The 27,029-nt window shown below is 41.2% G+C and overlaps 1 protein-coding gene across 3 annotated transcripts in view; it reads right to left on the bottom strand.

Annotated features, from left to right (window-relative positions):
• Positions 1-265: 265 nt before the first annotated feature.
• nrp2a (neuropilin 2a) overlaps positions 266-27,029 on the bottom strand; it is a 150,168-nt gene continuing 123,404 nt past the window's right edge. Inside the window, exons 15-18 of one of the 3 annotated variants that reach the window (XM_057857838.1) lie at positions 25,162-25,258; positions 20,514-20,546; positions 5,635-5,700; positions 266-5,562 (exon numbers count right to left, since the gene is read on the bottom strand). In XM_057857838.1, coding sequence (XP_057713821.1) covers positions 5,258-5,562; positions 5,635-5,700; positions 20,514-20,546; positions 25,162-25,258 — 501 coding nt within the window. In that variant the 3' untranslated portion in view covers positions 266-5,257. Of the gene's footprint in view, positions 5,563-5,634; positions 5,701-15,145; positions 16,004-20,513; positions 20,547-25,161; positions 25,259-27,029 lie in introns of those variants that run through there. The other 2 variants (XM_057857847.1, XM_057857855.1) reach the window with 2 other exon arrangements.

Below are 27,029 nucleotides of genomic sequence, written 5' to 3'. Positions count from 1 at the left end.
TCGTGACTTATTTACAGACATCATTTTTTTCATTGTGACATCATTTGTTTAAAAGTTTAGAATATGCGAGTGAATCATTTTTTAAAGTCATTTTTTTTAAACAAAATATTGATTAGAAATATTAGATATTAGAATATTGGAAATATTGCAACAAAAGTGGTTGCGCAACGTCGGTAAACACGGGTTTCCAGGGTAAAACGGACAAATTAAAAATAGTTCAGCGGCTTAATGCGCCATGAATCTGCCATGGCAGCATATAGACATATTGTTCCATCAAACACAACAGTTCTTTTGGCTTAAAATACAGCAGTTTCTTTTAAAGATGGGAGCAAGGGCAGAAACTGCTTTTTCAGTCTTGTCTGTGTTTTCCGCCATATATATTACATGACAATAATGACTACTAATGAATATTTTTGTAGGACCGAGTTGAAAATCGATAGAAATGAATGAAAACGTATTTTGGCGGAGTCGAATGTGCTATTGGAAATGAATGAGGCCATTGAAAATGTACGGGGAAGTTTTAATTCAATTTTGGTGGAATTGTACGCTTTTCCCAAAAATTGACTGAGGAATTTTATTAATTATGTGAATTTGACAAAAATTGAAGCTCTTTTTTTTTTGCTACTGGAAATGTTTATAAAAGTTTATACGTAGGTAGTTTTTTTCTGCACAGCATCCCCACAATTAGCTTGAAAAAAAAAAAACGAGAGGCGGTATGGATCAATGACAATCTGGGCCTTCGGGTAGTATTTTTGTCGGCATTTTATCGTTTGATGTGGTCTGCCCTGCTGGGATCATTCACCCTCCTGCGCAGATGGCATTTCACTCCTTCAGCGAACCGGTGACTGTGTGTTTTTTATTCACAGGCGGTAATTGGCCCGCTCTACCGCGTCACGGACCGGAGCCCGCTAAGTGCCACTCACGCGCCGACCGCGTTAGCGCAACTCTGACAGGCAAACCTGCGCTATTTCACGGTAACTCTGAGTCATTACATGTTGTCAAAGTTAATAGGCTATGACGTCTGCCTGTTTGACAGTCAAAAAAACAACATTTCAAGAGTGCAATGTAGCTAAAAAAACGCAGCGCTAATTTGAGCACTCTCATTAACGGTTCGTCACGACTCCACATCTCCTCCCGTGAGACTCGTCGTCTAATCTCGGGCTCCGTTACAGGCGTCGGCGAAGAAACGGCGCTGAAGCTCTGGCGGTCTGTGCTGTGTTTGCTAACAAGCTTTGCTTTTAGGTGAGGAGAGGCTGCACGGATAAATGGAATCGTGTGTGGGAGACTTTGCACGCTGTAGAAAAGAGAAGCAGAGTAATTGCTAGGTAGCGTATATTTTCATGTGTGCGGTTGGGGGTGGTGCGGCGGTTGAAGTCGAGATGCCACGCTCTTCAAAGCTTTGATGTAGGAGCTCCAAATGAGGGCCACCAGAGGTCCAGACTAATGGGAGTTCATGTGGAGATTAGAGGCCCAGTATGGCAAGCAGTCAACACAATATCTCTGCTTGTGATGGCATAAGTTTGTGTGCAATTACTGTTTTTTTGGCAATTAAAAGTGAAAATTTACTTTAGAAAGTCTGCAAAGAAGTTAGCTAGTGAGGAAAAAAATGCTGGGCTGTTTCTTGTTTTGTTATAAATCCTTTATTAAATAATCATAACAACCAAAACAATCATTAAAAAGAGCATTTCTGTACAAAGACCCCTTTAAAACGACAACCACAACAACAACAGCAGCAGCAGTCCAAGCAGTGCAAGAGGAAGTCTACTTCTCAAATGTGTTTGGTCCTCCTAGGTCAAAGGGGGCGCTATTATGATCACTCTCAGTGTCATGTGACTGTCTGGAGCCTGATCCAAAGGCAAGCTGGATCCCCGAGGCTCCAAGGCACTTTGAAGAGAGTCAGCGGAGTCCAGAGATGCGGTCCTCAGAAAAGAGGGCTAGTTAGTAGAGTCTAGAGATGCGGGTTAGTTTGTGGAGTCTAGACATGTGGGCCTCAGCGAGTCCAGAGACGTAGACTCCAAATATGAGAGGGCTGGTCAGCAGAATCCGTGGACGTGGACCTCAGAGGAGAGGGCTAATCAGTGGAGTACAGAGATGTAAATTTGAGAGCTAGTCAGGTGAGTCCAGACATTTGGTCCTCACAAAGGAGGGCCAGTCAGTGGAGTCCACGGATGTGAACCTTAGCACAGAGGGCAAATCAGTGGAGTCTAGAGATGTTGGTTAGTTTGTGGAGTCAAGAGATATGGATCACAGAAGAAAAGGGCTGGTCAGTAGAGTCCAGAGACGTAGACTTCAGATATGAGAGGGCTAGTCAGCGGAGTCCAGAGACGTAGACCTCAGATGAGAGGGCTAATCAGCTGAGTACAGGGATGTAAATCTAAAAGAGAGCTAGTCAGTGGAGTTCAGACATTTGTTCCTCACAAGGGAGGGCTAGTCAGTGGAGTCCAAGGATCTAAACCTATGAGAGAGAGTGCTAGTCAGTGGAGTCCAGAGACATGGACTTCAGAAAAGAGGCTAGTTAGCGGAGTCTAGAGATGTAGGTTAGTTTGTGGAGTCTAGAGATGTGGGCCTCAGAAGAGAGGGTTACTCAGTTGAGTTTAGGGATCAAAATTTAAGAGAGAGTTAATAAGTAAAGTCCAAAGATTTGTGGTATCCGAAGACAGGACTAGTCAGTGGAGTCCAGACATTTGTTCCTCACAAGGGATGGCTAGTCAGTGGGGTCCACAGATGCAAACCTCAGCATAGGGGGCTAATCATTGGGGTCCAAAGATGTGGGCTTCAGAAGAGAGGATTAGTCAGTGGAGTCTATAGATGTGGACATCAGAGGAAAGGGCTAATCAGTGCAGTGTAGAGATGTGTGCTTCAGAAGAGAGAGCTCGTCAGGGTTGTCCATAGACATGGACTTCAGAAGAGAGGGCTAGTTAGTGGAACCTAGGAAGTGGACCTCAGAAGAGAGGGCTAGTCAGTGGAGTCCACGGATGTAAACCTGAGAAGAAAGGGCTAACCAGTGGAGTCCAGAGATGTGAGCTTCAAAAGAGAGGGCTAGTCAGCATTGTCCATAGACGTGGATTTCAAAAGAGATGGTAAAGGGAGTTATACTTGTATAGCGCTTTTCCACCTTCAAGGCCCTCTTTACACTACATCTCTTTTAACCTGCTGGTGACACAGCACCAGGAGCAACGTGGGGTTCAGTATCTTGTTTGAGGATACTTAGACGAGTTTATCAGGGCAGAGAATCGAGCTCGCAACCTCTGGATTGGGGGACAACTACTCTACCACTGAGACACGCCACCCCCAGGGCAAAGGAGAGAAGGCTAGTCAGTGGAGTCCAGAGATGTGGCCTTCATAGGAGAGATCTAGTCAGTGGAGTCCAGAGACATGGACTTCAGAAAAGAGGGCTAGTCAGTTGATTCCAGAGATGTGGGCTTCAGAAGAGAAGGATAGTTAGCATTGTACCGAGATGTGGACTTCATATAAGAGCTAGTCAGTGGAGCCAAGAGATGTGTGCCTTAAATAAAAGGGTTAGTCAGTGAAGTCCAGAGACGTGGACTTCATAGGAGAGAGCTAGTCAGTGGAGTCTAGAGATGTGGGCTTCAGGAGAGAGGGCTAGTCAGTGGAGTCCAGAGACGTGGACTTCATAGGAGAGATCTAGTCAGTGGAGTCCAGAGACGTGTGCCTCAAATAAGAGTGCTAGTTAGCATTGTCCAAAGACGTGGACTTCAGAAGGGAGGCCCAATCAGGGGAGTCCACAGTTGTGGGCTTCAGAAGAGAAGGCTAGTTAGCGTTGTTCAGAGACATGTACCTCAGAAGAGAAGGGTAATTTTGTGTGCGCGTGTCCGTCTGTCGAGGCCAGAGATGTTGGTTAGTTTCTGGACTCTAAAGATTGGGACCTCAGAAAAGAGGGCTAGTTAGTGGAGTCTGCAGATGCGTGCTTCAGAAGAGATGTTCAGTTACTGTTGTCCAGCGACGTGGAATTCAAAAGAGATACTGTAGCTAGTTAGTCCAGAGATGTGTTCCTCAAAAGAGAGGGCTAGTTTTGTGTGCGCATGTCCGTTAGCTATGAAATGTGGTCAAATGTGGACTTCATGCTAGGTGTGTTTCTTCATGCCTTCATTAGGTCCTTATATATACACTTCCCTGTTTTTTGGGGTGCGAGTTGTCTCCCATAAACTGCAGAAAATTCTTAATACTAAATGTTAGTTTTAACACAAGTCAGTGTAATTCACAGTAAAGATACGAAATTCTACTAGACGTCCAAACCATTTATTGTGGGAGGGTGGCAGCGAATGAACAAATGTTCATTCGCTGCCACCCTCCCACTACAAATGGATTGGACGTCTAGCCCTGTCAATGACAGTCAATGAGTTAACTCGGGCCTTGTTTGGGTGACAAAAAAAAAAAAAATCACAACATCGACCTTAACTTGAATATTAACTGCATGTAAACAAGTTTCGCGCAGTGATTGTTAAAGATGGCGTTGGGATAGGTCCTTCAAATCATGGCTTGTCTGCGGTTCTCCTGCTCAACATTTCCAGTTTAAGGCTTGTTGTGTGTCCAAAACAAGACAAGAACTTTCTGGTTTGCTTCCTCGGGACATATAATCAAGTTCTTGCTCCGTGTTCCTTCGGTCCCTGCAATCCATAGGTTGCACCCGCCAAAACTCCTTGACCTTTCGCTATTAAGTACAAAGAAAACATGACCTTCTCTCCAAAGAACAGTCTGCAATGGATATAACTCTTCCTGTCATTAAAAAAAAAACCCATTACCCCCGCAGCAACCTTCACGCTGGAGCTTGAAAAACTCTTCCTCCCCTACACATGACTAATTGGCCACGAGCCAGAACAGAAACATTAAACAGAAAGAGCGCGAGTGCAGAAATACAAAGTCGAGGAACGTCAGCGACTAAAAATACCACGGCAAAGGCGCGCCCAGCTGACAATGGAACAAAAAGTCAGACAGAGGAGCTTAGCTCCGGTCCCGAAAACGACGCTTGCTAACCTACCACCTTTCCAACACGATATTTGGACTCAGTATGTGCACGTTGAAAACTAGAACTTCTTACAAATCTATGACCGTCGCTTCAAAACAGTTCTCTCGATGGAGCGTAGGGTCTAAAAGTTGATATGTCGATCTGGCGTGTTGACCTCGGTCTTTTTCACATTGTTGCTTTTGCCGAAAAACACTGTGCCATTTTCTCCAGAGATTGGTCTCCTTTTGGAAGTCAGTTGACACAAAAGTGAAGCTAGGAGTAAATAACCTCTCACGCTTCGGTACAGCAGCGCTGCTGGTTGAGTTTGACTTTGTGCTTGAGCCCGTCGTAGAGTTCAAAGTTGTAATTCTCCAGCGTGGTGGAAGAACGTGAGGACAGGCCGCTGTAGGAACAGGTGCAGTAGAGGAGCAGGCCCGCGCACACCGCCCCCAGCAGGACGCCCAGGGAACTCATGACGATGATGGTAACCAGAATGGGGTCCAACGTGTACAGCCACGAGTGGTCCTTCTCCGAAGCCGGAGTCGCGGCGGGTTCTGACGTCGGCCATGCGGTGTTCCACTCTGGCACCTGGAAACCTAGGGCGGGACCGGAGTGCGTCAAGTGAGAATTTTCTGAAAACAAACAAAGAAAGCTATTTCCAGGCTTACCTCCACCCAGTGGTTCTCTGCCGCTGACGAGTCGCACGTCTCCGAACTGATTAGGCGTCTTGACTGCTAGACAAAGACATAGAACATTTGTTGCTTTCGCACTAATCCATGTGGATTTACGCATGCGCTAAACAGTGTTGTTCATAACGGCGTTAGAGTATAACGGCGTTACTAACGGTGTTATTTTTGTCAGTAGTGAGTAATCTAACACTGTTAGTGTTACTATGCTTTATTACGTTGGTTGAATGACTCGAGAAATGTCTGAGGCTACGTCGATACAAGGACATACTATTTTTATACCTGTCCGCACCACGTTTAAGGTGCGTTTAAGCCCCCCCCACCCCCCCACCCCCTGCTTCTGCAAGGTACACCTGCATTTGCCGAACTACGCATAACGGAGCAGCCTCATGTGTTACGTCATCGCCCGCGTGGTTTACCTCTGAACCGGAAACTCATTACTGGCTGCTTTCCAAATTACCGTATTGGCCCGAATATAAGACGGTGTTTTTTTAATTGAAATAAGACTGAAAAAGTGGGGGTCGTCTTATATACGCGGTCTAGACATTATACTCATTTACAACGCTAGATGGCGCCAGATATCATTGAAGCAATGTTCTGTCATGACAAATCTCAGCTACTCTCAAGTTTAACCAGTTCGCATTATTTTATTGCAATGTTTTTCCTTATTCAGATTTGTTTCAAGACTACAGTTACAGTTAGAGCTCACTTTGATGGTTAATGCAGTTATTGCAATTTTGTTGTTTTATCACAATAGTGTGGTGGTCCTAGCCCACACTCCTCTGTACTGGCTTTTATTGTTGTTAGACTTTCTGTATTATGTGGCATGAGTTCAACCTTGGCAGGCTGGGTGTGGCAGACCTGGGAGTGCACCTGCAGCTCATCGCAATCAACACTGCTTTTAAGGAGCGGCCTGGGCAGCAAGCAGGTGCCAGATGATTCTGCCCATCACCAGTGGTACATCGACCAACTACGCCTGTAGTTTTTGACAATCGTTCATAGATCTCTTGACTAATCTTGTTCTTTGCCATCAGGACAACCACCCATCAAGCCCTCGCAGCCACAGCCACAGCCTGAGCCATTGTTCAATAAAAACCCTTCACTCCGCTACCGTTTCCTGGTCGCACTTTGGTCCACCTCAACTTTGCCAACTTTGCTGTGACAAATAGATTGGTTTATTTAGATTTCAAAAACCAGAAGCAATTCATTTACGAATGTGATTGCACTTCAGTTTAATATTTAAATGTTCAGATATTAAGATTTGAATGGGGCAAAATAACATGTTTTTCTCTCAAATATATTGTTATAATCATTTGTTTCAGATATACTGTAATTATTTTCTGTATAAAAATCAATTTGGTGTTCAAAAAGTCTTTTTTCAAACTTGAGTCTTGAAAAAGAGGGGGTCGTCTTATAATCAGCGCCGTCTTATATTCGGGCCATCTTCTAGACCAGGGGTCGGGAACTCCATTTTGTGATCACTGTCTTTTTTCGTGAAAGCAATTGAAAGCATAACACGGGAGCGAGAGTACGCTCGGCTTTTACGAGCAGTCGCCAAGTTGTGATCGAAATAAATCTTTAGAAAACAACAACAAAAGCCTGACATCATTACTTGGGATGTTACAATTAGGGCTGCAGCTATCGAATATTTTAGTAATCGAGTATTCGACTGAAAATTCTATCGATTAATCGAGTAAATTCGGATGAAAAGTAATTTTTTTAGGTAAAGAGCAATTATAAATATACATGAGAAAACAAGACATTTCATCTAATATTGAACCATTTTCAGTCAATCAATGTCTTTATTTTGGACGTACATTGTTAAAAAAAGCCAACAATTGCATCTCAGATGTGACTAGAAAAAAAAACTAAACACTGCTTTCACTCAAAATTTTTTAGATATTACCAAAAATTTTTTTATTTCATACCTAAAAATGTCATTACGCTTGATAACACACATCACTTAAAAGTTAGGGTTTTTTCCCACGTGTTTTAATTGAATTTCCATTTGTGTCAAGCTATTCTTAAATTCAAATTAAGTTTTAAGTTAGTCTAAACTGTAAGTCCTGATAGGATTTTGAGTTTTTGCAGTGTTCAAAATAAATGTATTATACCTGATTTATTGAAGCACATTAGGGATCAGTGCTACTTGGTGTTTTATCCAGCAATGACTACTGAGCTAAAATTGACAGTTAAGCTTTATTACGTTTTTATTTTACACCCTCATCACTCTACAGCGCTATGTTTTTACAGATTAAATAAAGGCTGTATGTAAGACACGTTAGCCACGCATCGACAGTAGTCATAATTATTAGAAACCTAGCCCCATGCAGGGCTAATGTTACGTGAGCAAGCAACAGTAACGTTAATCTTATTTATTAGCGCTGAGAAGTCTACTGCTTAAAGATGGCGGCTGTTTACTAACGCCGCCAAGTCTATCATTTTGCATCTAGTTCTATATACATGTGATATCAATGGGTTGCATCACCACCGTAGCATCATGCGGGCGTAGTTTTTAGCAACGTTGGCATAGTTTGTAGCAGCTGTCGGCTGCTGTCAGGTATAATTGCTTCTTCCTCTACGCAGCGTGCTGTCCCGCATGAAAAGTAGTCCGGGCAAAACGTGATGCTTCGAGCTGGCAAAATTAAACAATTCCTCGAGGTGAATAAAATTACTCGGATCAGCTTTTAAACTCGAGTTACTCGAGTATTCGTTTCAGCTCTAGTTACAATCGATGCTCAGTTGCGTTCTCACCACTTGGAAAATAACAAATAGAAACATATGGTGTGGCGCTGCGTATATTTCCTGGAAGCCGCAACCAAGAGTGCTTGTGCATAACAGTGGCGACAGTTTTGATGGGCGGAAATGTCATGAAAAAAAATGATCGTGTGCCTCTTTGACTGGGGGTATCACATAGTTCACTTTTCGGAGTTTAATTTTCCTCTACGCATTTTTATATATTCATGCACAGTCGGCAATGAGTTGGGAGGGGCCGGCTCTGTAACTGGCTGATCAGAGACTTAACGAGGGAGACGAACTCTGTAAGAAAATGCTCATCTCCACATAATCTGCGATTGGAGGACCACAAATGGGCACTGAATTTAAGCATATTATTGCGACGTAATTTGAAGGTTCAAGAAAAATGTGTGGAAAAGAAGAGCAGGAATGCCACGTCTTGATCGTCCGCCTCCATTGTTTACGATGCCGTCATGCCGCATTAAAAACGAGGACGGCATGACGTCCATAGTTCCACGTTCCATAGTATCCGATTGCTGTACGGGCACACTAGTCTTTATTAAGCGGTGGGTAATATTAGCCGGCTAACTTATCTGGTCAAGTTCTTACACGGATAAGCGGCAGATTAGATGAGCCGACATGCTGTATAGTCCAACTAATTATACGTTAAAGGCCATAATCCGTCCAATTGTAGACGTAGCCTGAGAGACACGGAGAGAGCAGAGAGGGAGAGGGGAGGAGGGGAAAGGGGTTGTGACGCCGTTGCAAATGCGATGCTAGGTGGCTCGGATGTAGCATAGCATTCGCGTTCCCGCTAACTTTAGCCTTTAGCGTGGCGAGTGTCATGTTAAACACTTGGAAAACCTTTTACAGACAATTTGTGGCGTAAAGGTGGGTACAATTCATTCAAAATAACGGACTGTTTTCCTGTTCAGTATTCATAATCATCACCAAGTGGGCATTGTCCATGTAGATGATACTATATAATAACAATTTGTTTTTGTTTTTTGTTACCAAAAATAGTCACTTGCCCCAAACGTTTCTTTCAATGACATATCCATGAACCGTGTGTGATTTAAAAAAAAAAAAAAAAATCAAAACAACGAGAGCAAAGATAGAATAGGGGAGGGATTCAAGCCTCACCTGCATATTGACAAATACATCTATATATAGTAGGAGTGTGATGGTACATAAACACAAGTCACGGTTCAGTACAACAGGAAAAAGGCTTTTTTTTCTCACAGCATTTGGAAGTTAAAGTTGTATACGATTACACTCTTACATAGGTAAAATTTTAAAAAAAGGTAAAAAGGGTGACCTATGTTTTTTACAGTTCAATTCAATCAGTTACTATAAACATATTTGATGTGAAAGACGTGATACAATGGATCATGTAATCACGTGTAGAACATTAGCCGAGTAACTAATTACTCTTACGTTTACGTAACGGACTTACTAACTCAATTACTTTTTGGGAGAAGTAATTTGTAACTGTAAGTAATAAATTTTTTTAAAGTCAGATTAACAACACTGGCGCTAAAGTACCACAAATTCGAATAATATGCTACATTAACTAGGGTTGCACCGATACCATTTTCGGTTCCCGTACCGTACTAAATAAAAATTAAACGATTACTCGAATAATTTGAGTAACTCGATTTTAAAAATTGATCGAGGAATTTTCTCCGCCTTGAGGAATCGTTTAATTTTGCCAGCTCTAAGAGTGATCATAGACTTCACTATCAGTTGACGGGACATGACCCTAACCCTTGAAAAAACTTAAAATTCAAATATTTTCCAAAAATCAAAGCCGCTAGTGACCTAAAACCAAAACAGGCACCTCCCTTAGGCATATATGAGTCTCCATGAGCAGCGGCATCAAAAAATTCAAAGTCGTTCCCTAATAAAATCCAGATTATTTTTCATACAAGTATAACGAAACAAAATGACGATAAAATTCTCAAATTTTACACTAGATGCACAAAAATTACTAAATTCAGAGATAATCACCTATATTTTCAGGATCAATAGCAATATTTAACATATCATATTTCAAGCTTTTGCCCGAAATAGCAAATTATTATTATTATTTTTTAATTTAGTGCAAGTTTTCAACAGCTAATAAATCACTCCATTTTCACATCAGAAACTTAATACTTGAGGTAAGCAAGCAGAATCATCTTCATTTTACTCAACAAAAGCAAAATGAACATTTTCTATATACAATCACCACTTATTTAAGTTGAATTCCGCTATTGTGTACAGATACAAAATCCAACATGGCGGCCGTCACAAAACGAAGAGCTTTTTAAGTTGAAAATTCTTGTAAATAAATGCTTAAATTGCAGAATTTCAATAGATATGAACATTAAACGGTCTAGATTTGTGATGGCCTCAGTCCCTGCTGCAGCATTACCTGATTGATTATTCCCACCTGTTTTCAATTCAACTACTCACAGCCCAGCCAATAGCGCTGCTTCATTCAACATCAACCTGTGTATTTAAAGCCCAGATTTTCACTTCCACTCTGTCAGACCGCCTGCCTGCCTAGCTCTCTGAATCTGACTCGCGTTGCCGAATCTGAAACTGCCCGACTGCTGCGTTCTCTCCTGCCCTGGTAACTCGACCTGCCTTTTGCTTTTGGAAACCTGACTTCTGCCTGGCCCTTGTCTCTTCTTCTGCCACCTTTTCACCTGCCCTGCTGGTCCTGTCAATAAATTGTTGAGAAACATGGCTCATTTGTGGTCCTCCTCATCTGTCGGGTCTGTGACAAGATTCTTGGTTAAAAGCGAAAGCAGTTATCGTTCATTTTCCGTAAATATTTCAAGCCAAAGTTACGGTATTGTGTAATCCAACATGGCGGCGGTCACGAATTAAATAGCTTTTTATGTTGAAAATTCTTGTAAATAAATGCTTAAATCGCAGAATTGCAATAGATATGAACTTAAAGTAGTCTAGATTCTTGGTTAAAAGCAAAAAAGGGGCAATCGTCATTTTACATAAATATTTTTATCTAAAGTTTAAATTGTTTCCATTCATTGCATTTTTTCCCCCACGTTTCAAAGTGGTGCTATTTTATATAATTTACTTGAATCCTCGACCAAATCACTCTAGAAATTTCTGCCGTCCTGTTTCCACCTAAATTCGGCGTTTATTGCAGTGAAAGCTGCCAATACTCTGCCTGGCCCGGCTCCTTACGAGGAGCCGTGGCGCGTGTCTTTAGGAGCTGTCTCGTCAACTGATAGTGAGGTCTATGCTTCACATTACGAAATTTTCAGCATACCAAAGATAATACGGACTGTAAAATAATTCTCGCTAGCAGCGATGCAATAATGTAAGTACGTTTCACTATAAATGTAAACAAAAATCGTTACACCGCTATGTACTACACGATGCTCATGTACAGTATATGAAACAAAAAATATAACATAATAGCAATGGCTGTCGAAGTTTGTTCATCTTTTAGCATTCCGTGTTTGCTATGAGCTTGAGTAGTCATGTGATAACGTCTGTAGGATGAGCCTAACAAAACATTCCAAATAAACGATAGCTCATTTTCAACTGTTTTCAATTGCAATGCAGTCCACCGTTAAGCTAGCACAGGCAAACGTACCCAATTCAGATCATCCGCGGCTCACTCACTGTCGCTGACAATGCTAAAAAAATGACGGTCAGCTCTTAAAATCGTAGAAAAATAGGATTTTATTAATTCACCAAAGATCATTATGATACATGGCTATTCAAAACAGTCAATATGTAGCATAGTGATGTTATAAGACTGAATCAAGTTGTGCCTCCTTTAAAAGCGATCAAACCTATTACCTTGAAGAGCCGTGTTTGAAGTGAGTCAAGACTTTTTGTGAAAGTGTGTTTTGTGCACTTGATGCGCTGGGCAAGCGTCCAGGGACGGGAGTAACTGTTTGGCAAGGCCGCAACGGCCAATAGCGGGATTACAAATGTTTCCGGGGCAACTTAACTTGGCAGGCGAGGGCGGGAAAAGTGCATGGCGCAGCCTTAATAAATGTTATCTGTCCATTAACTAATTACAAGTATTGGAGCTTTCAAGCGGTACAGTGTCAAGTCAGGTGTCTGTGTTGATTTAAGAGCGTAGCGCTAGCCGAAAGTGGCTAAAAGTGGCAGTTCTGCAGTGTGGCATGCTAGGTGCTGCTGCTCCACAACTGGGGTGTAACGATTTATCGATCCGGATAAATATATGTTTAACTCAGGGGTATCGAAATGAGCTGTTTTCATCCTTCTGATGCGAGTTGAATTGAGTTTATCACTAGAAGACATCCAATCTGTTTGACGTGGTGGTCTATGATGGTCAATGTCAGACATTTTGAGGCATTTAAGGTCATTTATAGTTGATTTTTTTGTCACTTCCTGCTGATTTTGGGGCATTTATGGGATGCTTTCTGTTGATCTTGGGACATTTCTGGGTCACTTCCTGTTGATATTGGGGCATTTGGGGTCACTTCCTTTTGATTTTGGAGCATTTATGGGTCACTTTCTGTTCATTTCAGAGCATTTACAGGAGTTTGAGTGACTGCCTATTCATTTCCCAGTCACTTCTCATACCCAAAATCAACAAGAAGTGACCCATAAAGCCACCAACATCTACAGTAAGTTACTCAGAAATGACCCAAAATCAACAGGAGCTATTCAAAAGTTCAATTCAAATAAAAATTATCACATTTTTACATGATAAAGTTCACGATTTTACATGATAATTGTCACATTTTGACAAGACAGTATTACGTTTTTACATAATTATCACGTTTTTACTTGATAGTATTGCTTTTAGATGAGTTTTCACATTTTTACATGATAATTATCAAGTTTTTACATGATAACACGGTTTTGCAAAATTGTCATGTTTTTAAATGATAGTATCATGTTTTCACATGATAGTATTTCGTTTTTACATGATAATCATCACATTTTTTGCGTAATGATTACATTTTCACACGATAATTATCACGTTTTTACTTATGTTTTTACTTGATGGTATCACATTTTTAGATGATAGTTATTAAGTTTTTAAATAAGTCACACGTTTTTACACAACCCAATTTTACATAATAATCCCGTTTTTAAATGATAGCTATCACATTTTCACATGATAATGATCAAGTTGTTACATGTTTTAAATGCTACTTATCATGGTTTTACATAATAGTTATTTTAGATAATTATGTTTTTACTTGAAAGTATATGTCTTTTACATGATAGAATTTTTAGATGATAGTTATTCCCATTTTTACATGATAATTATCACCTTTTTACATGAAAACATGGTTTTACAAAATTATCACGCTTTTAAATGCTACAGAACTCATTTTTACATGATAGTTATCACATTTTTAGATGATAGTATCTCGTTTTTACATAATAATCACATATTTTACATGATCACATTTACACATGATAATTATCACGTTTTTTACTTGATATTATGTTTGTAGTTGATGGTATTACATTTTTATATGATAGTTATCACGTTTGTACATGTTTTTACATCATTATTCCATTTTTAGATGATAGTTATGTTTTTACATGATAGTATCACGTTTTTACGTAATAGTATTACATTTTTACCTGATAGTAACAAGTTTATAGATGATAGTTATCACATTTTTACATGAAAGTATCACATTTTTACATAATTATCATGTTTTTACTTGATAGTATTACGTTTGTACATGATAGAATTGTTTTTAGATGATAGTTATCACATTTTTGCATGATAATTATCACCTTTTTACATGAGAACATGGTTTTACAAAAGTATCATGCTTTTAAATGCCAGTGAACTTCGTTTTCATGATGGTATCTCATTTTTACGTGATAATAGTCACATTTCTTTACATAATTATCACATTTTCATATAATAATATCACGTTTTTACGTGATATCATTGTTTTTACTTGACGGTATCACGTTTTTACAACTTTTTTTACGTAATCACATTTTTACATGATAATTATCACTTTTTTACTTGAAGGTATCACATTTTTACATTGATACATGATAATTATTACGTTTTTACATGTTTTTACATCACTATCACGTTTTTAGATAGTTATCACATTTTTATATGATAGTGTCACGTTTTTACTTAATAGAATTACATTTTCACATGATAGTATCACGTTTTTAGATAATTATCTCATTTTCACATGATAGTATGATGTTTTTACATGATATTTATCACGTTTTTGCGTCATTATCACGTTTTTACATGATAGTACGTGTCACTTTTTTACTTTATAGTATTACATTTTTACATCATAGTAGCACGTTCTGAGATGATGTTTATCACATTTTTACATGATAGTATGACGTTTTTACATGATCGTTATCACGTTTTTACATGATAGTATGATGTTTTTAGATGATTATCAAATTTTTACATGATAATCATGTTTTTACATAAGGTCTTTATATAATTATGATTTCAAATGATAGTTATCATGTTTTTACATGATACTACTATGTAAGAACGCGATAGTGGACTGGATTTTTTTTGGGTGTCAGCAATTATAATATCATATTATAATAATTGCTAATATTTAAAGATTTCTGAATGTCCAAAAACAGTCATTTGTGCTATAAAGGGTTAAAGGTATTAAATGTCAACTTTTGAATAGCTGAATACCTTGAGAGGATGTTATCTGGGTTGCTCGCATTTGATTGGCTGCCACTTTCTATTAATTCTGTCTTTGTTTTTCTCCACTATTACACATCAGGAAAATGAAATTTTGTGTTTTTTTTTTTTTCCTTCAATGTATTTAACAAGATTCTACTGGGATGCACATGACATCGGTCTTGTCTGTCTCTTTAAGAAGGGCTGAGGATCGACAGTCGTGTCTATTTACAAGCCAGCCGCTGAAAACGCCCACAATATAACTCGGAAGCGGGCAGCTTTAAAGATGCAGGGAAAACAACGCGAGTGGGTGGTGCCACGTGTTAATGGGAGAGCAGAGACGTGCTTTATTATGAAAGACAATAAAAACCGAGCGCCATAGACGGATGCCTTATCAGCAGCATTTCCTTGTTTCCTAAATGTGCACATGCGTGGAAATGATCCCATCCCGAAGTCCAAGTAAGACCAGAGTTCAATCCGACAGCCAGATTTGTCCTTGTGTCTCTGGGGTCTCGCTAAACCCAGCCCGCACATCCGTACCGGGGGACTTCCAAGAAAACGGCGGGGTCCCGAGCGAGCCGTCGTGATGAATAAGTCACAGTGGTTTTCCGACGTCAGGATGAACATTCAATGCCAAACTCGAGGATAACCGGCAAAATCCAGAAGAGCTTAAGACCCATTGTTTTCGGTTTCAGCAGAGGGTGCGGTGTCGGTCCCTGCTGTCCAACCTCACCGTCAGCACCGGCTCCACCCCTGGGGCGGCCATACTAGAAGACCAGTTTGAGTACTGGAAGCATTGCGAAGAGCTGTGATAGGCCACCGACTGTTGGCTGCTCTTGGTGGCCAGGTGTCGTCTGCAGCAACAAAGCGCTCTGACCAAGATGGCCACGGCCAGGATGATGAGGGTGGCCCCGACGGCCATAATGTAATACCAGTGGATGGGGAAGGGAGGCACGGGAATACCTCCCCCTGGTGGAGAGATACAGAACAATTGGCCGACAGGAATAGGAATGACGTGCGATGGGAGTATTAGGGCCAAACAAAGAAAGAAAAAAAAAATAGGACTACCAGACTAAAGTTGTAAAACTACTAAGAGAATAAAATCGTTGTATTAGTACGAGAATTAAAGTCATAGTATTAGTACGAAAAACAGTCGTAGTACTAGTAGAAGAATAATCTCGTAGTATTAGTCCGTGAAGAAAGTTGTTGTATTGGTACGACATAAAACGTCATAGTAATAGTACGAGAATATTGTCGCTGTATTATTAGGGAAAACCAAGTCATAATATTACAAGATTAAAGTTGTAGTTTCAGTATGAGAATAAAGCGTTAGTCTGAACAAAAGTCGTAGTATTTGTAAGAGAATAAAGTCGTAGTATTAGTTCAAGAATATAGTATTTGTACGAGAATAAAGTTTTAGTAGTAGCATAAGAACAACAGTCGTAGTATTAGTACGAAAGTAAAGTTGCAGAATTAAAAAAACAAAGTTGTAGAATAAGTACGAGAAAAAAGTCAGTATTACAAGATTGAAGAGATAGTATTACTGTGAGAATAAAGTCGTAGTTTTAGTATGAACAAAAGTCATAGTATTAGTAAGATAATAAAGTCATACTATTAGTATAAGAATAAAGTAATATTATTACTACGAGAAAAAGTGATAATATTACACGATTGAACTCGTAGTATTAGTATAAACAAAAGTCGTAATATTAGTATGAACAAAAGTCATTGTATTAGTAAGAGAATAAAGTCGTACTATGAGTATAAGAATAAAGTTGTAGTATTAGTACGAGAAAAACAGTCATTACAAGATTGAAGTCGTAGTATTAGTATTAGGAAAAATTGTCATCGTATTAGTTCGAGGAAGTACGAGAAAAAAAAGTTGTAAGATTACAAGATTGAATTCGTAATATTAGTATGAATAAAAATCGTAGTATTAGTAAGAGAATAAAGTTGTACTATGAGTATAAGATTAAAGTCATAGTATTAGTACGAGAAAAACAGTGATAATATTACAATATTCAAGTCGTAGTATTAGTATGAACAAAAGTCGTAATATTAGTATGAACAAAAGTCGTTGTATTAAAGAAAAACGGCATAGTATTGATATGAGAATAAATTCATAGTAATTAAGTCGTACAGTTAGTATAAGAATAAAGTTGTAGTAACAGTCATTACAAGATTGAAGTCGTAGTATCAGTACGAAAAAAAAGTCTTAGTATTAGTATGAGGAAAAACTGTCATCGTATAAGTATGAGTATAGAGTCGTAGTATTAGTACCAGGAAAAACAGTCATAATATTACAAGATTGAGGTCGTAGAAATAGTTCGAGGAAAAAAAGTAGTATTAGTACGAGAAAAAAAAGTCATAAGATTGCAGTCGTAGTATTAGTATGAGAAAAACACTTGTAGTATTAGTATGACAATAAAAAAGTAATAGCATTAGGATGAGAATAAATTTGTAGTATTAGTGCAAAAATAAAGTAGAATTAGTATAACAATAAAGTTGCAGTATTAGTAAGAGGAACAAAACTCATTATATAGATTGAAGTCGTCGTATTAGTATGAACATAAGTCGTAATATTAATATGAAAAAAAGTCGTAGTTTTAGAGTATAAAGTCGTACTTTTAGTGCAAAAAAAGTCATATGAGGGGGAATAAAAAGTCATAGTATTAGTACGAGAATAAGGTCATAGTATTAGTATGAGAAAAACAGTCATAGTATTAGTACAAAAAAGTTGTCGTGTTAGTATGAGAAAATAGTTGTAGTATTAGTACGAGAAAAAACAGCCACAGTTTTAGTACGAAATAAAGTCTTCGTATTAATATGAGAAAATCGTCGTAGTATCGTAGTAATAAAGTCGCAGTATTAGTTCGAGAAAAAAAGTCATACATTACAAGATTCAAGTCGTAGTATTAGTGTGAGAATGAAGTGATAGTATTAGTCTGAACAAAAGTCGTAGTATTAGTAAGAGTATAAAGTTGTTAAAAAGTATTAGAATGAGGGGAAAAAATCATACCATTAGTATGAGAATAATAATTTGTGGTATTAGTGCAAGAAAAAAGTCATCGTATTAGGAAGAAAAAGTCTGTTTTAATACAAAAAATTTGTGTTAGTAGTACGAGTAAAACAGTCTTAGTATTAGTACAAAAATAAAGTTGTCATGTTGGTATGAGAATAAAGTCGTCGTATTAGTATGAGAAAATAGTTGTAGTATTAGTACGAAAAACCAGCCACAGTTCAAGTCTTCGTATTAATACGAGAAAATCGTCGTAGCATTGTAGTATTAGAACGAGAATAATGTAAGTAGTATTAGCTCACGAAAAAGTCGTATTAGTACGATAATAACGTCGTATTAGTATGAGAATAAATCATAAAATGAAATCGTAGTATTAGTAGAAGATAAAAAGTCGTAATATGTACGGATGCAGCACAGTTAATTTAGCTGCTACGCACTTTATGTAAATCAATTTACCATAGCAAGGAGCTACGGCGAAGTATTAGTAAAAATCCTTCTACAGATTGTAATCTGAAAAATGAAGGATTTCCTTATTTGTAAAACTGCTTCTAAAACAGTCATGTCATATTACAATTTTAATCTTGTAGTCCTTTTTTTCAATCCCTTTCTTTGTTCGGCCCTAATACTCCTTCGAAGAGAAGTGCGCCAGCCACGTTGACGGCAATTGGATGCGTGCACCTGAGCATGCACCAGCATGCTGAGTGAAAAAAAAAAGATGCATCCATGTGCATCAATGCATCTTGGGGTTGAAGGACACATTTTCACACCAAGATCATCCATTTGAAAGCGTCCAATTGTCCAACTTGTCGGCGGCAACGCGACTTGGTGTGAAACACTCTGACTTTGGGTACTCTTTCTTTGTGTTAGGGCCCTCGAGAACATCATGCAAGATTAATGCCCGACTCAGGCTACACCACGCCAGCCCGATTTTGGCGAAACGATGACTTTAGTGACCGATACTAGTATCGGTACGACACTAAAACGATGCCATTTTTATGGAGGAGTACTAAAAAATAACGTGCCGATGCTGCGCTATATGTACTTTTCGAGATCGAGTTATAAACAGTTGGTTGCCCTACCCATGATGGCCGCCAGTTACACACGCCGCTTTAATAAAAGGTGCCCTTGTTGCTCTTTCCCAAGCTGATGATAAATATCCAATCGTGTGGTGTTCAATCATCTTTCTGCTGTGAATGCAGTGATTTTGATGGGATTGTTGCCCCTACCAACATGGCCACCCTAAGGCCATTGGACTGGAGGTCTAGCACCGTTAATGGCAGACATTTCATATTCATAATAGAATTATTTTACATCCAAGTGAGAATGCAGAAATTTAGTATTAAAAGAAAAAAAAATGTGTATACATATATAAAAGAACGTGGAATCGGTTACAGTATCGACCGATACCACACAACCAGATATTGGTACAGATACAGCACTAAAATGACATCATCGGTATCGTGGAGTACTAAGAAATAACGTGCCGATGTTGTGCAATATGATCACTTCCTGTTGATGTGGGGCATTTCAAGCATTTTCTGTTGGTTTGAGGGAATTTCAGGTTCACTTCCTGTTGATTTTGGGTCACTTCCTGTTGATTTGGGGGCATTTTGGAATCACTTCCTGTTGGGTCACTTGGGTGTGAAATCAATAGGAGTGAATGGAAGTTTTTGTGCTATTGAAATGAATGGCCAATAGGGCCATTGGAAATTGGAATTTTGGCCATCAGAAATGAATGGGTATGTTTTTTGCAAATTTTGGCCGAACCGTACAATTTTTTGCAAAACCTGTACAGAAGTTTTAGCGTCCTGAACATTTTTGCAGTATAAATTATGATGACAAGTAGCTACGATTAATGAATATCACAAGCAAGACCCAAATCTGACACCGACAACTTAAAAAGACTTGTGGTGAACTTCAGTGTTTTTCAACATCACTGAAGGAACGGCCTCGTATCACCGTCGCCGGCAATTCAGACTTCGCGCGTTCATTAGTTCAGTCGCGGAGCGCGGGGACTGCCATGTATTAATGTGGAAAGCAAGCTTGCGCACACACCATATTTGCAGTGACAGCAACCACCCAGCTCTTATCTTATTGGAGGACATTATGAGATGCCAGAGCACAAACATCAATTTCCCAGCGTCCCGCAGGATGCTGTAAATATTGTTCATGAGGCAGACAGTTATTTAAAATCCAGACCGCGAGAAATATCTTTTCTCCTATCTGACTGCACGCGGTGTGGTTGATTTCACTTTCACGCAACATTTCGCTAACTTAACTAACCGCTGTGATGCGAGAATGAGTTTTTAGCTAACTACCATGATCTAGCATTAGTTAGTCAGGTGTTTTCTACATGCCGTTTCAGTCGTTGAGACGTTTCGGTGCCGCCAAGCGAAAACCTGGTGCGTAATAACAAGCAGAAGCAGCAAGGCCAGACAGGAAGTGATATCATAGACTCACCCGTCATATCTGGAGAGAAGGCGTTGATGGGTTCTGTGAGGACAGTCGTAAAAAACGCAGCCAGCAGGCCAACCAGCAAGAGGAAAGAGAGAGAGACTGTTAGATAACTGACAAAAAAACGCCAGCCAAATGTCAAATAAATATCACAAGACTCCAACTCATCATGAGGAAATTGAAGTTGATTCCTCAGACAACTGAAGAATGCAATTTGTAGGGTTGGAACTTGCGTTTCAGTACCGATACGGGACTAAAATGACGTCTTCGGTATTTGGGAGTTCTAAGAAATAATGCGTTGATGCTGTGCAATATGTACTTTTCGAGATCTAGATTGAAATTGTTGGTTGTCCTACCCAAGATGACCGCCAGCTACGCATTTTGGATATTTTCCTGTTGATTCTGGGTCACTTCCTGTATAATGATAGATGTCCAATCATCCTTCTGCTGTGGATTTCAATGAGTTTATTACTAGTAGACGTCCAATCCTTTTGAAGTGGGAAGGCTGGCAGTGAACGTACGAATAGATTGGACGTCTAGTGCCGTCAATGGCGGCCACAAAGTACACAGCAGCTGCTTTGACATTGATAACACAATCTTTTAAAACCCGGTTGATAAATAAGCTAGTTATGACTTCATTTTAATGCCAATGCATTGATTTTGATGGAAACGTTGCCCCCACCAATATGGTGGCCCAGAGGCCATTTTGGTAGGGGCCATGAAAGGTCTTTTATGCTTTCGTCTTGAACTGAAATAAGCTTATCGCTAGTAGACGCCCAATCCATTTGAAGAGGGAGGAACATTCATTCATTCGTTGCCAGTCCTTCCACTTCAAATGGATTGGACGTCTAGTACCGTCAATGGCAGCCACGATAGTAAATAGCAGATGCTTAAAAATTGTTTGAGAAATAAGCTAGTTATGACTTCAATTTAATGTCAATGTATTGATTTTGATGGGAATGTTGCCCCTACCAATATGGCCGCCCTGAGGCCATTTTGGTAGGGGCGATGAAAGTTCTTTTCACGTGTCTGCCATGAATGGAAATGAGTTTAGTAGACGCCCAATCCATATAAAGCGGGAGGGTAGCAGCGAATGAAGGTTGTTCTCGTCTTGGGCAAGTCTCAGTTTTGTGACGGTCTGGTCTTGAGATGGAGACCACGTTCTCGAATCCAAAAGTCTTGCTCTTGTCTTGGTGTCAGCCTGACTGGCAGGGTGAACACTGTATTTTACCTGCAAATACCAGCTCTGGTCTTAATCTGGTCTCAGTCTTGGTTCTCTCTTAGTAGAGTTCCCAAAGCTCTTGGTCTTGTCTCGGTCTCGGACTGGCAGACGTGGCGGATTTAGGATTTTCTGTCAAAACCAGCATCGTTCCTAATCTGATCCGAGTCTTGGGTCGTGGCAGTTTAATTTTGGTCCACAACCCCAAAAGTATGGGTCTTGTCTCTGACTGTCTGGCAAGGTGTCTTGGTCACGTCTTGGTCTCCGCTTGTCTCAGTTTTGGTCTCATCTTGTTCTTGACTCCAAAAAGTCTTGGTCATGTCTGGATCTCAGACTGGCTGACTGAGGGACTTGGCAATTTGTGTCAAACCACCACTGTTTGTGGTCTCAGCTCGTCTGTTTGATTTTGGTGTGGACTCCTGAAAGCCTTGGTCTTGTCTCAGATAGGCTTCGAGTGGTTTTAGGATTTTTTGTTGAGACCAGCACCTGTCTTGGTCTTAGCTCGACTTGGTTTTGGTCTCGACTCGCAAAAGTCCTGGTAATGTCTCATTTTCTGAATTGTGGCAAGGCGGACTTTCTGGCTCAGATTTTCTGCCAAAACCAGCACTGTTACTGGTCTCAACTTGCCTCATTTTCCTTTTGGTCTTGACTCATGAAAGTCTTGGTCTGGTCTCAGACTGGCCGTGGGTTGGCTTGAGATTTTCTGTCAAGAACAGTACTTGTCTTGGTTTCGTCTCGGTCTTGACTCGTATTGGTTTTGGTCTCATTTTGGTCTTGACTCCCACGTCTTGGTCATGTCTTAGTCTCGGACTTGTGACAGGGTGGACTTTCTGGCTCGGATTTTCTGCCAAAACCAGCACTGTTATTGGTCTCAACTTGCCTCATTTTCCTTTTGGTTTTGACTCATGAAAGTCTCGGTCCATTCTCAGACTGGCCATGGGTGGTCTTGAGATTTTCTGTAGAGAACAGTACTTGTCTTGGTCTCAGCTTGTCTCGGTGTTGGTCTGATCTTGGTCTTGACTCCAAACTCAAATAGGCCTCAAGTGGTCTTGGTATTTTCTGTCAATACAATCACTTGTCTAGGTCTCGTCTTGGTCTTTACTCGTTTCGATTTCGGTCTTGACTCCCAAGTCTTGGTCATGTCTTAGTCTCGAACTTGTGACAGGTTGGACTTTCCGGCTCGGATTTTCTGCCAAAACCAGAACTGTTATTTGTCTCGACTTGTCTCATTTTCCTTTCGGTCTTGACTCATGAAAGTCCTGGTCTGGTCTCAGACTGTCCGTGGGTGGTTTTGAGACTTTCTTTCAAGAACAGTGCTTGTCTTGGTCTCATTTGGTCTCTGTGTTGGTCTCATCTTGGTCTTGACTCCATAAATTCTTGGCCATGTCTCAGTGTCTGACCGACAAGCAGGGTTGATTCAAGATTTTCTGTCAAGACTAGTATTGTCTCAGTCTCTGGCAAGTCTTGGTGTCGGATGATCTTGAGAAGAAGACTGGCAATTTCTGTTGACTAGGAACAGCATGCATTTCACAAGATGTTTATCTGGATGCAGTCCAACTGCAGAGGGTTGTTTGATTGCAGCTAACGTTACGCACGGGTGGGGGAGGAAAGCCTTGGAAAGCGGCGCCTTTTGGCAGGAACGCCAACGTACTGCGAAAAACTCCGTGACTGATGCGCTAGCTAGCTTGGCTAAAAAGCATGTCAGGCTAAAACCGCTGGCAGGTTTCTACCGCCGCACCTCCAGCTTGGTCTCTGATCTGCTAAAGACCCTCTCCGAAGCGCCGACTCAGGCCAGATTAAGGAAGGCGCGCGGCAGCCGTTTACTCGGGAAACAGCCTGTCGAGTAATTCTGTTTGACAGCTCGGGAAAAGCTCTGTTTACAAATACGGGCGTGCGCGTGAGAGAGTTTGAAAGGGAAGAATAGAAATCTAATGAAACATAGATTAGCATCGCGGGGGCCCACGGGGCGTTTATGGCCTACTTTTGCTATTCTTCTTTTCTTTCTGGAGGAGTTTATACACCGCCTCTACTTTGCCTCTTTCATGTAAGCGCGAGGTGGGTGTTTTGGGGAAAAAAATGTTTCCGGAAAAATGGATGTGGAGGAATATTGAGGGTGTTTATCACTTTAAGATTGGGGCGTCACACTCATTTTTGTAGTTGGTAAAACTGGATAAACATTTTAACTTGTTTGGTTGATATTAACAGCGGTGGACAGCCAATCTATTATGGCTGGGAGGGGGTTAATTCATTTGTCCCTCCCATTCCCAGTAGATTGGACGTCTCTTGCCGTCAATGGCAGTGAAAGATAAGCATTGACAGCCAGTTATCCCAGTTTAAATGAACTGGATGTCTATTGTTGCCAATGGCAGGCTAGGAGTTAATTGTGGGACCTTGCAGATTCCTTCCTGTTGATTTTGGGTCATTTCCTACTGAATTTGGGTCACTTCCTGTTGATTCTGGGTCACTTCCAGACTCACTTTCTGTTCATGTTGGATCATTTCCTGTTGGTTATAGAGCATTCCCAGGTCACTTCCTGTTCATTTCGAGTCACTTCCTGTACATTTTGGGGAATTCCAGAGTCACGTTCTGTTCGTTTTGGATCACTACCTGTTGATTTTAGGGCATTTCTTAGTCACTTCCTGTTCATTTGGGTCACTTCCTGTTGGTTTTGGGTCATTTCCTGTTGATTGAGTCACCTGTATATTTTGGGGGAATTTCCAGGTCAGCTCTTGTTCATTGGTTACTTCCTATTTATTTTGGGGCATTTCCGGGTCAGTTCTCGTTCATTTCAGGTCACTTCCTGTTGATTTTGGTGCATTCCAGACTCACTTTCTGTTCATTTTGGATCATTTCAAGTTGATTTTTGGGCATTTCTGGGTAACATCCTGTTTATTGGTAACTTCCTGTTTATTTTGTAGGCATTTCCCTGTCAGTTTATGTTCATTTTGGGTCACTTCTTATTGGTTTTGGGTCCGTCCATGTTAATTTTGGGGCTTTTATGTGTAACTTCCTGTGAATTGGTCAATTCTGGTTCATTTTTGGGCATTGTCAGCTCACTTCTTGTTCGTGTTGCGCCACAAGTTGTTGAATTTTGGCCAGTCATGGGTCACTTCTTCTTTTCTGTCACTTCCTGTCAATTTGGTGGAATCCCAGGTCACGCCCTCTTGGTTTTTTGGTCAGTTCCTATTCATTTCGGAGCAATTTCATTTCCTGGCATTTATAGATCACTTTGTGTCGATTTTGGGTCTGCCTGTGTTCATGTTTGTGTTTACAGGTCAGTTCCTTTTGTTTTGGTGCAATCATTCAATCAATCAATCAATCAATCAATCAATCAATCAATCAATCAATCAATCAATCAATCAATCAATCAATCAATCAATCAATCAATCAATCAATCAACCAACCAACCGGGCAACAAGGGCTGATGCTACTTACGTGTACACTCTTCTAGCGGCGTGCTGGCGCTCATGTGGATGTTGTCGATCCAGACATGTCCTCGAGTGCCGTGAGCAAAGAAGCCTTCCATCACAACCTAAACAGCGGCGAGGAAATGATATTGATATTATGATTGATATCCATCCATCCATCCATCCATCCATCCATCCATCCATCCATCCATCCATCCATCCATCCATCCATCCATCCATCCTTCCATCCATCCATCCATCCATCCATCCATCCATCCATCCATCCATCGCTCGATCCGGGGTCGGGTGGCGGGGGCTGCAACTTTAGCAGAGAAGCCCAGACTTCCCTCTCCCCAGCCACTTCAACCAGCTCCTCCGGCGGGATCCCAAGGCGTTCCCAGCCCAGCTGAGAGACATAATCTCTCCAGCGTGTCCTGGGTCGTCCCCGGGGCCTCCCGTCGATGCGACATGCCCGTAACACCTCGCCAGGGAGGCATCCAGGAGGCATCCGAAAAAGATGCCCGAGCCACCTCAACTGGCTTCTTTCAACGCGGAGGAGGAGCAGCTCGACACAGAGTCCCTCCTGAATGGCTGAGCTTCTCACCCTATATCTAAGGGAGAGCCCGGACACCCTGCGGAGGAAACTCATTTCGGCCACTTGCACTTGGGATCTTGTTCTTTTGGTCACAACCCACAGCTCGTGACCATAGATGAGGGTATCAATGTAGATTGACTGGTAAATCAAGAGCTTCGCATTCCGGTTCAGCTCCACCACTACGAAACGCTCCAGTCTGCATCACTGTAGATGTTGCACCGATCTGCCTGTCGATCTCCCGCTCCCTCTTATCCTCAATCGTGAACAAGATCTAAAGATACTTGACCACCCTCCACTTGGGCAGGATCTCATCCCCGACCCGGTGAGGGCATGCTACCCTTTTCCGACTTAAGACAAAGATCTCGGATTTGGAGGTGCTGATCTTCATCCCGGCTGCGAACCGCTCCAGTGAGCGTTGGAGGTCACGACTTGATGAAGCCAAAAGCACCACATCATCTGCAAAAAGCAGAGATGCAATGCCGGCGGCACCAAACCGGACCCCCTCAACGCTTCGGCTACGCCTAGAAGTTCTGTCCATAAAAATTATTGAACAGAATCGGTGACAAAGGGCAGCCCTGGCGGAGTCCAACTCTCACTGGGAGCGAATTTGACTTACTGTGGGTAATGCGGACCACACTCAGACATTGGTTGTACAGGGATCGAACAGCCCTCACCAAGAGGCTTGGTACCCCGTACTCCTGAAGCCTCCCCGCCAGGACTCTCCGAGGCATACGGTCGAACGTCTTCTCCAAATCCACAAAACACGTGTAGATTGGTTGGGCTAACTCCCATGCACCCTGGAGGACTCTGCTGAGGGTGTAGAGCTGGTCCAATGTTCCACAGCCGGGACAAAAACCGCACTGCTCCTGTTGAATCCGAAATTCGACTTCCCAATGGACCCTCCGCTCTAGCTCCCCTGAGTAAACTTTACCTGGGAGGCTGAGGAGTGTGATCTCTCTATAATTGGAACACACCCAGGGGAGGTGGGGACATTGAGTCTGAGTGGGCCATGTTCCGCACCTCCATTGTTGAGGCGGCCGATCGGAGCTGTGGCCGTAAGGTGGTTGGCGCTTGTTGTGGAGGCAATCCCCGAAACCGCTGGTGGACACCATCGGTGAGGGATGCTGTCAAGCTGAGGAAGGAGGCCTACCGGGCCTTTTTGGCCTGTGGGATTCCGGAGGCAGCTGAAGGTACCGGCTGGCCAAGCATACTGTAGCTTCAGCGGTCGCCAAGGCAAAAACTCGGATAAAGGAGGAGTTTTGGCGAGGCTATGGAAAACGACTTCTGGATGGCTTCGAGGT

This window comes from Corythoichthys intestinalis, chromosome 2 (assembly GCF_030265065.1).
Source record: "Corythoichthys intestinalis isolate RoL2023-P3 chromosome 2, ASM3026506v1, whole genome shotgun sequence".
Taxonomy (NCBI): Eukaryota; Metazoa; Chordata; class Actinopteri; order Syngnathiformes; family Syngnathidae; genus Corythoichthys; species Corythoichthys intestinalis.
This window is presented reverse-complemented; position numbering and strand designations above follow the sequence as displayed.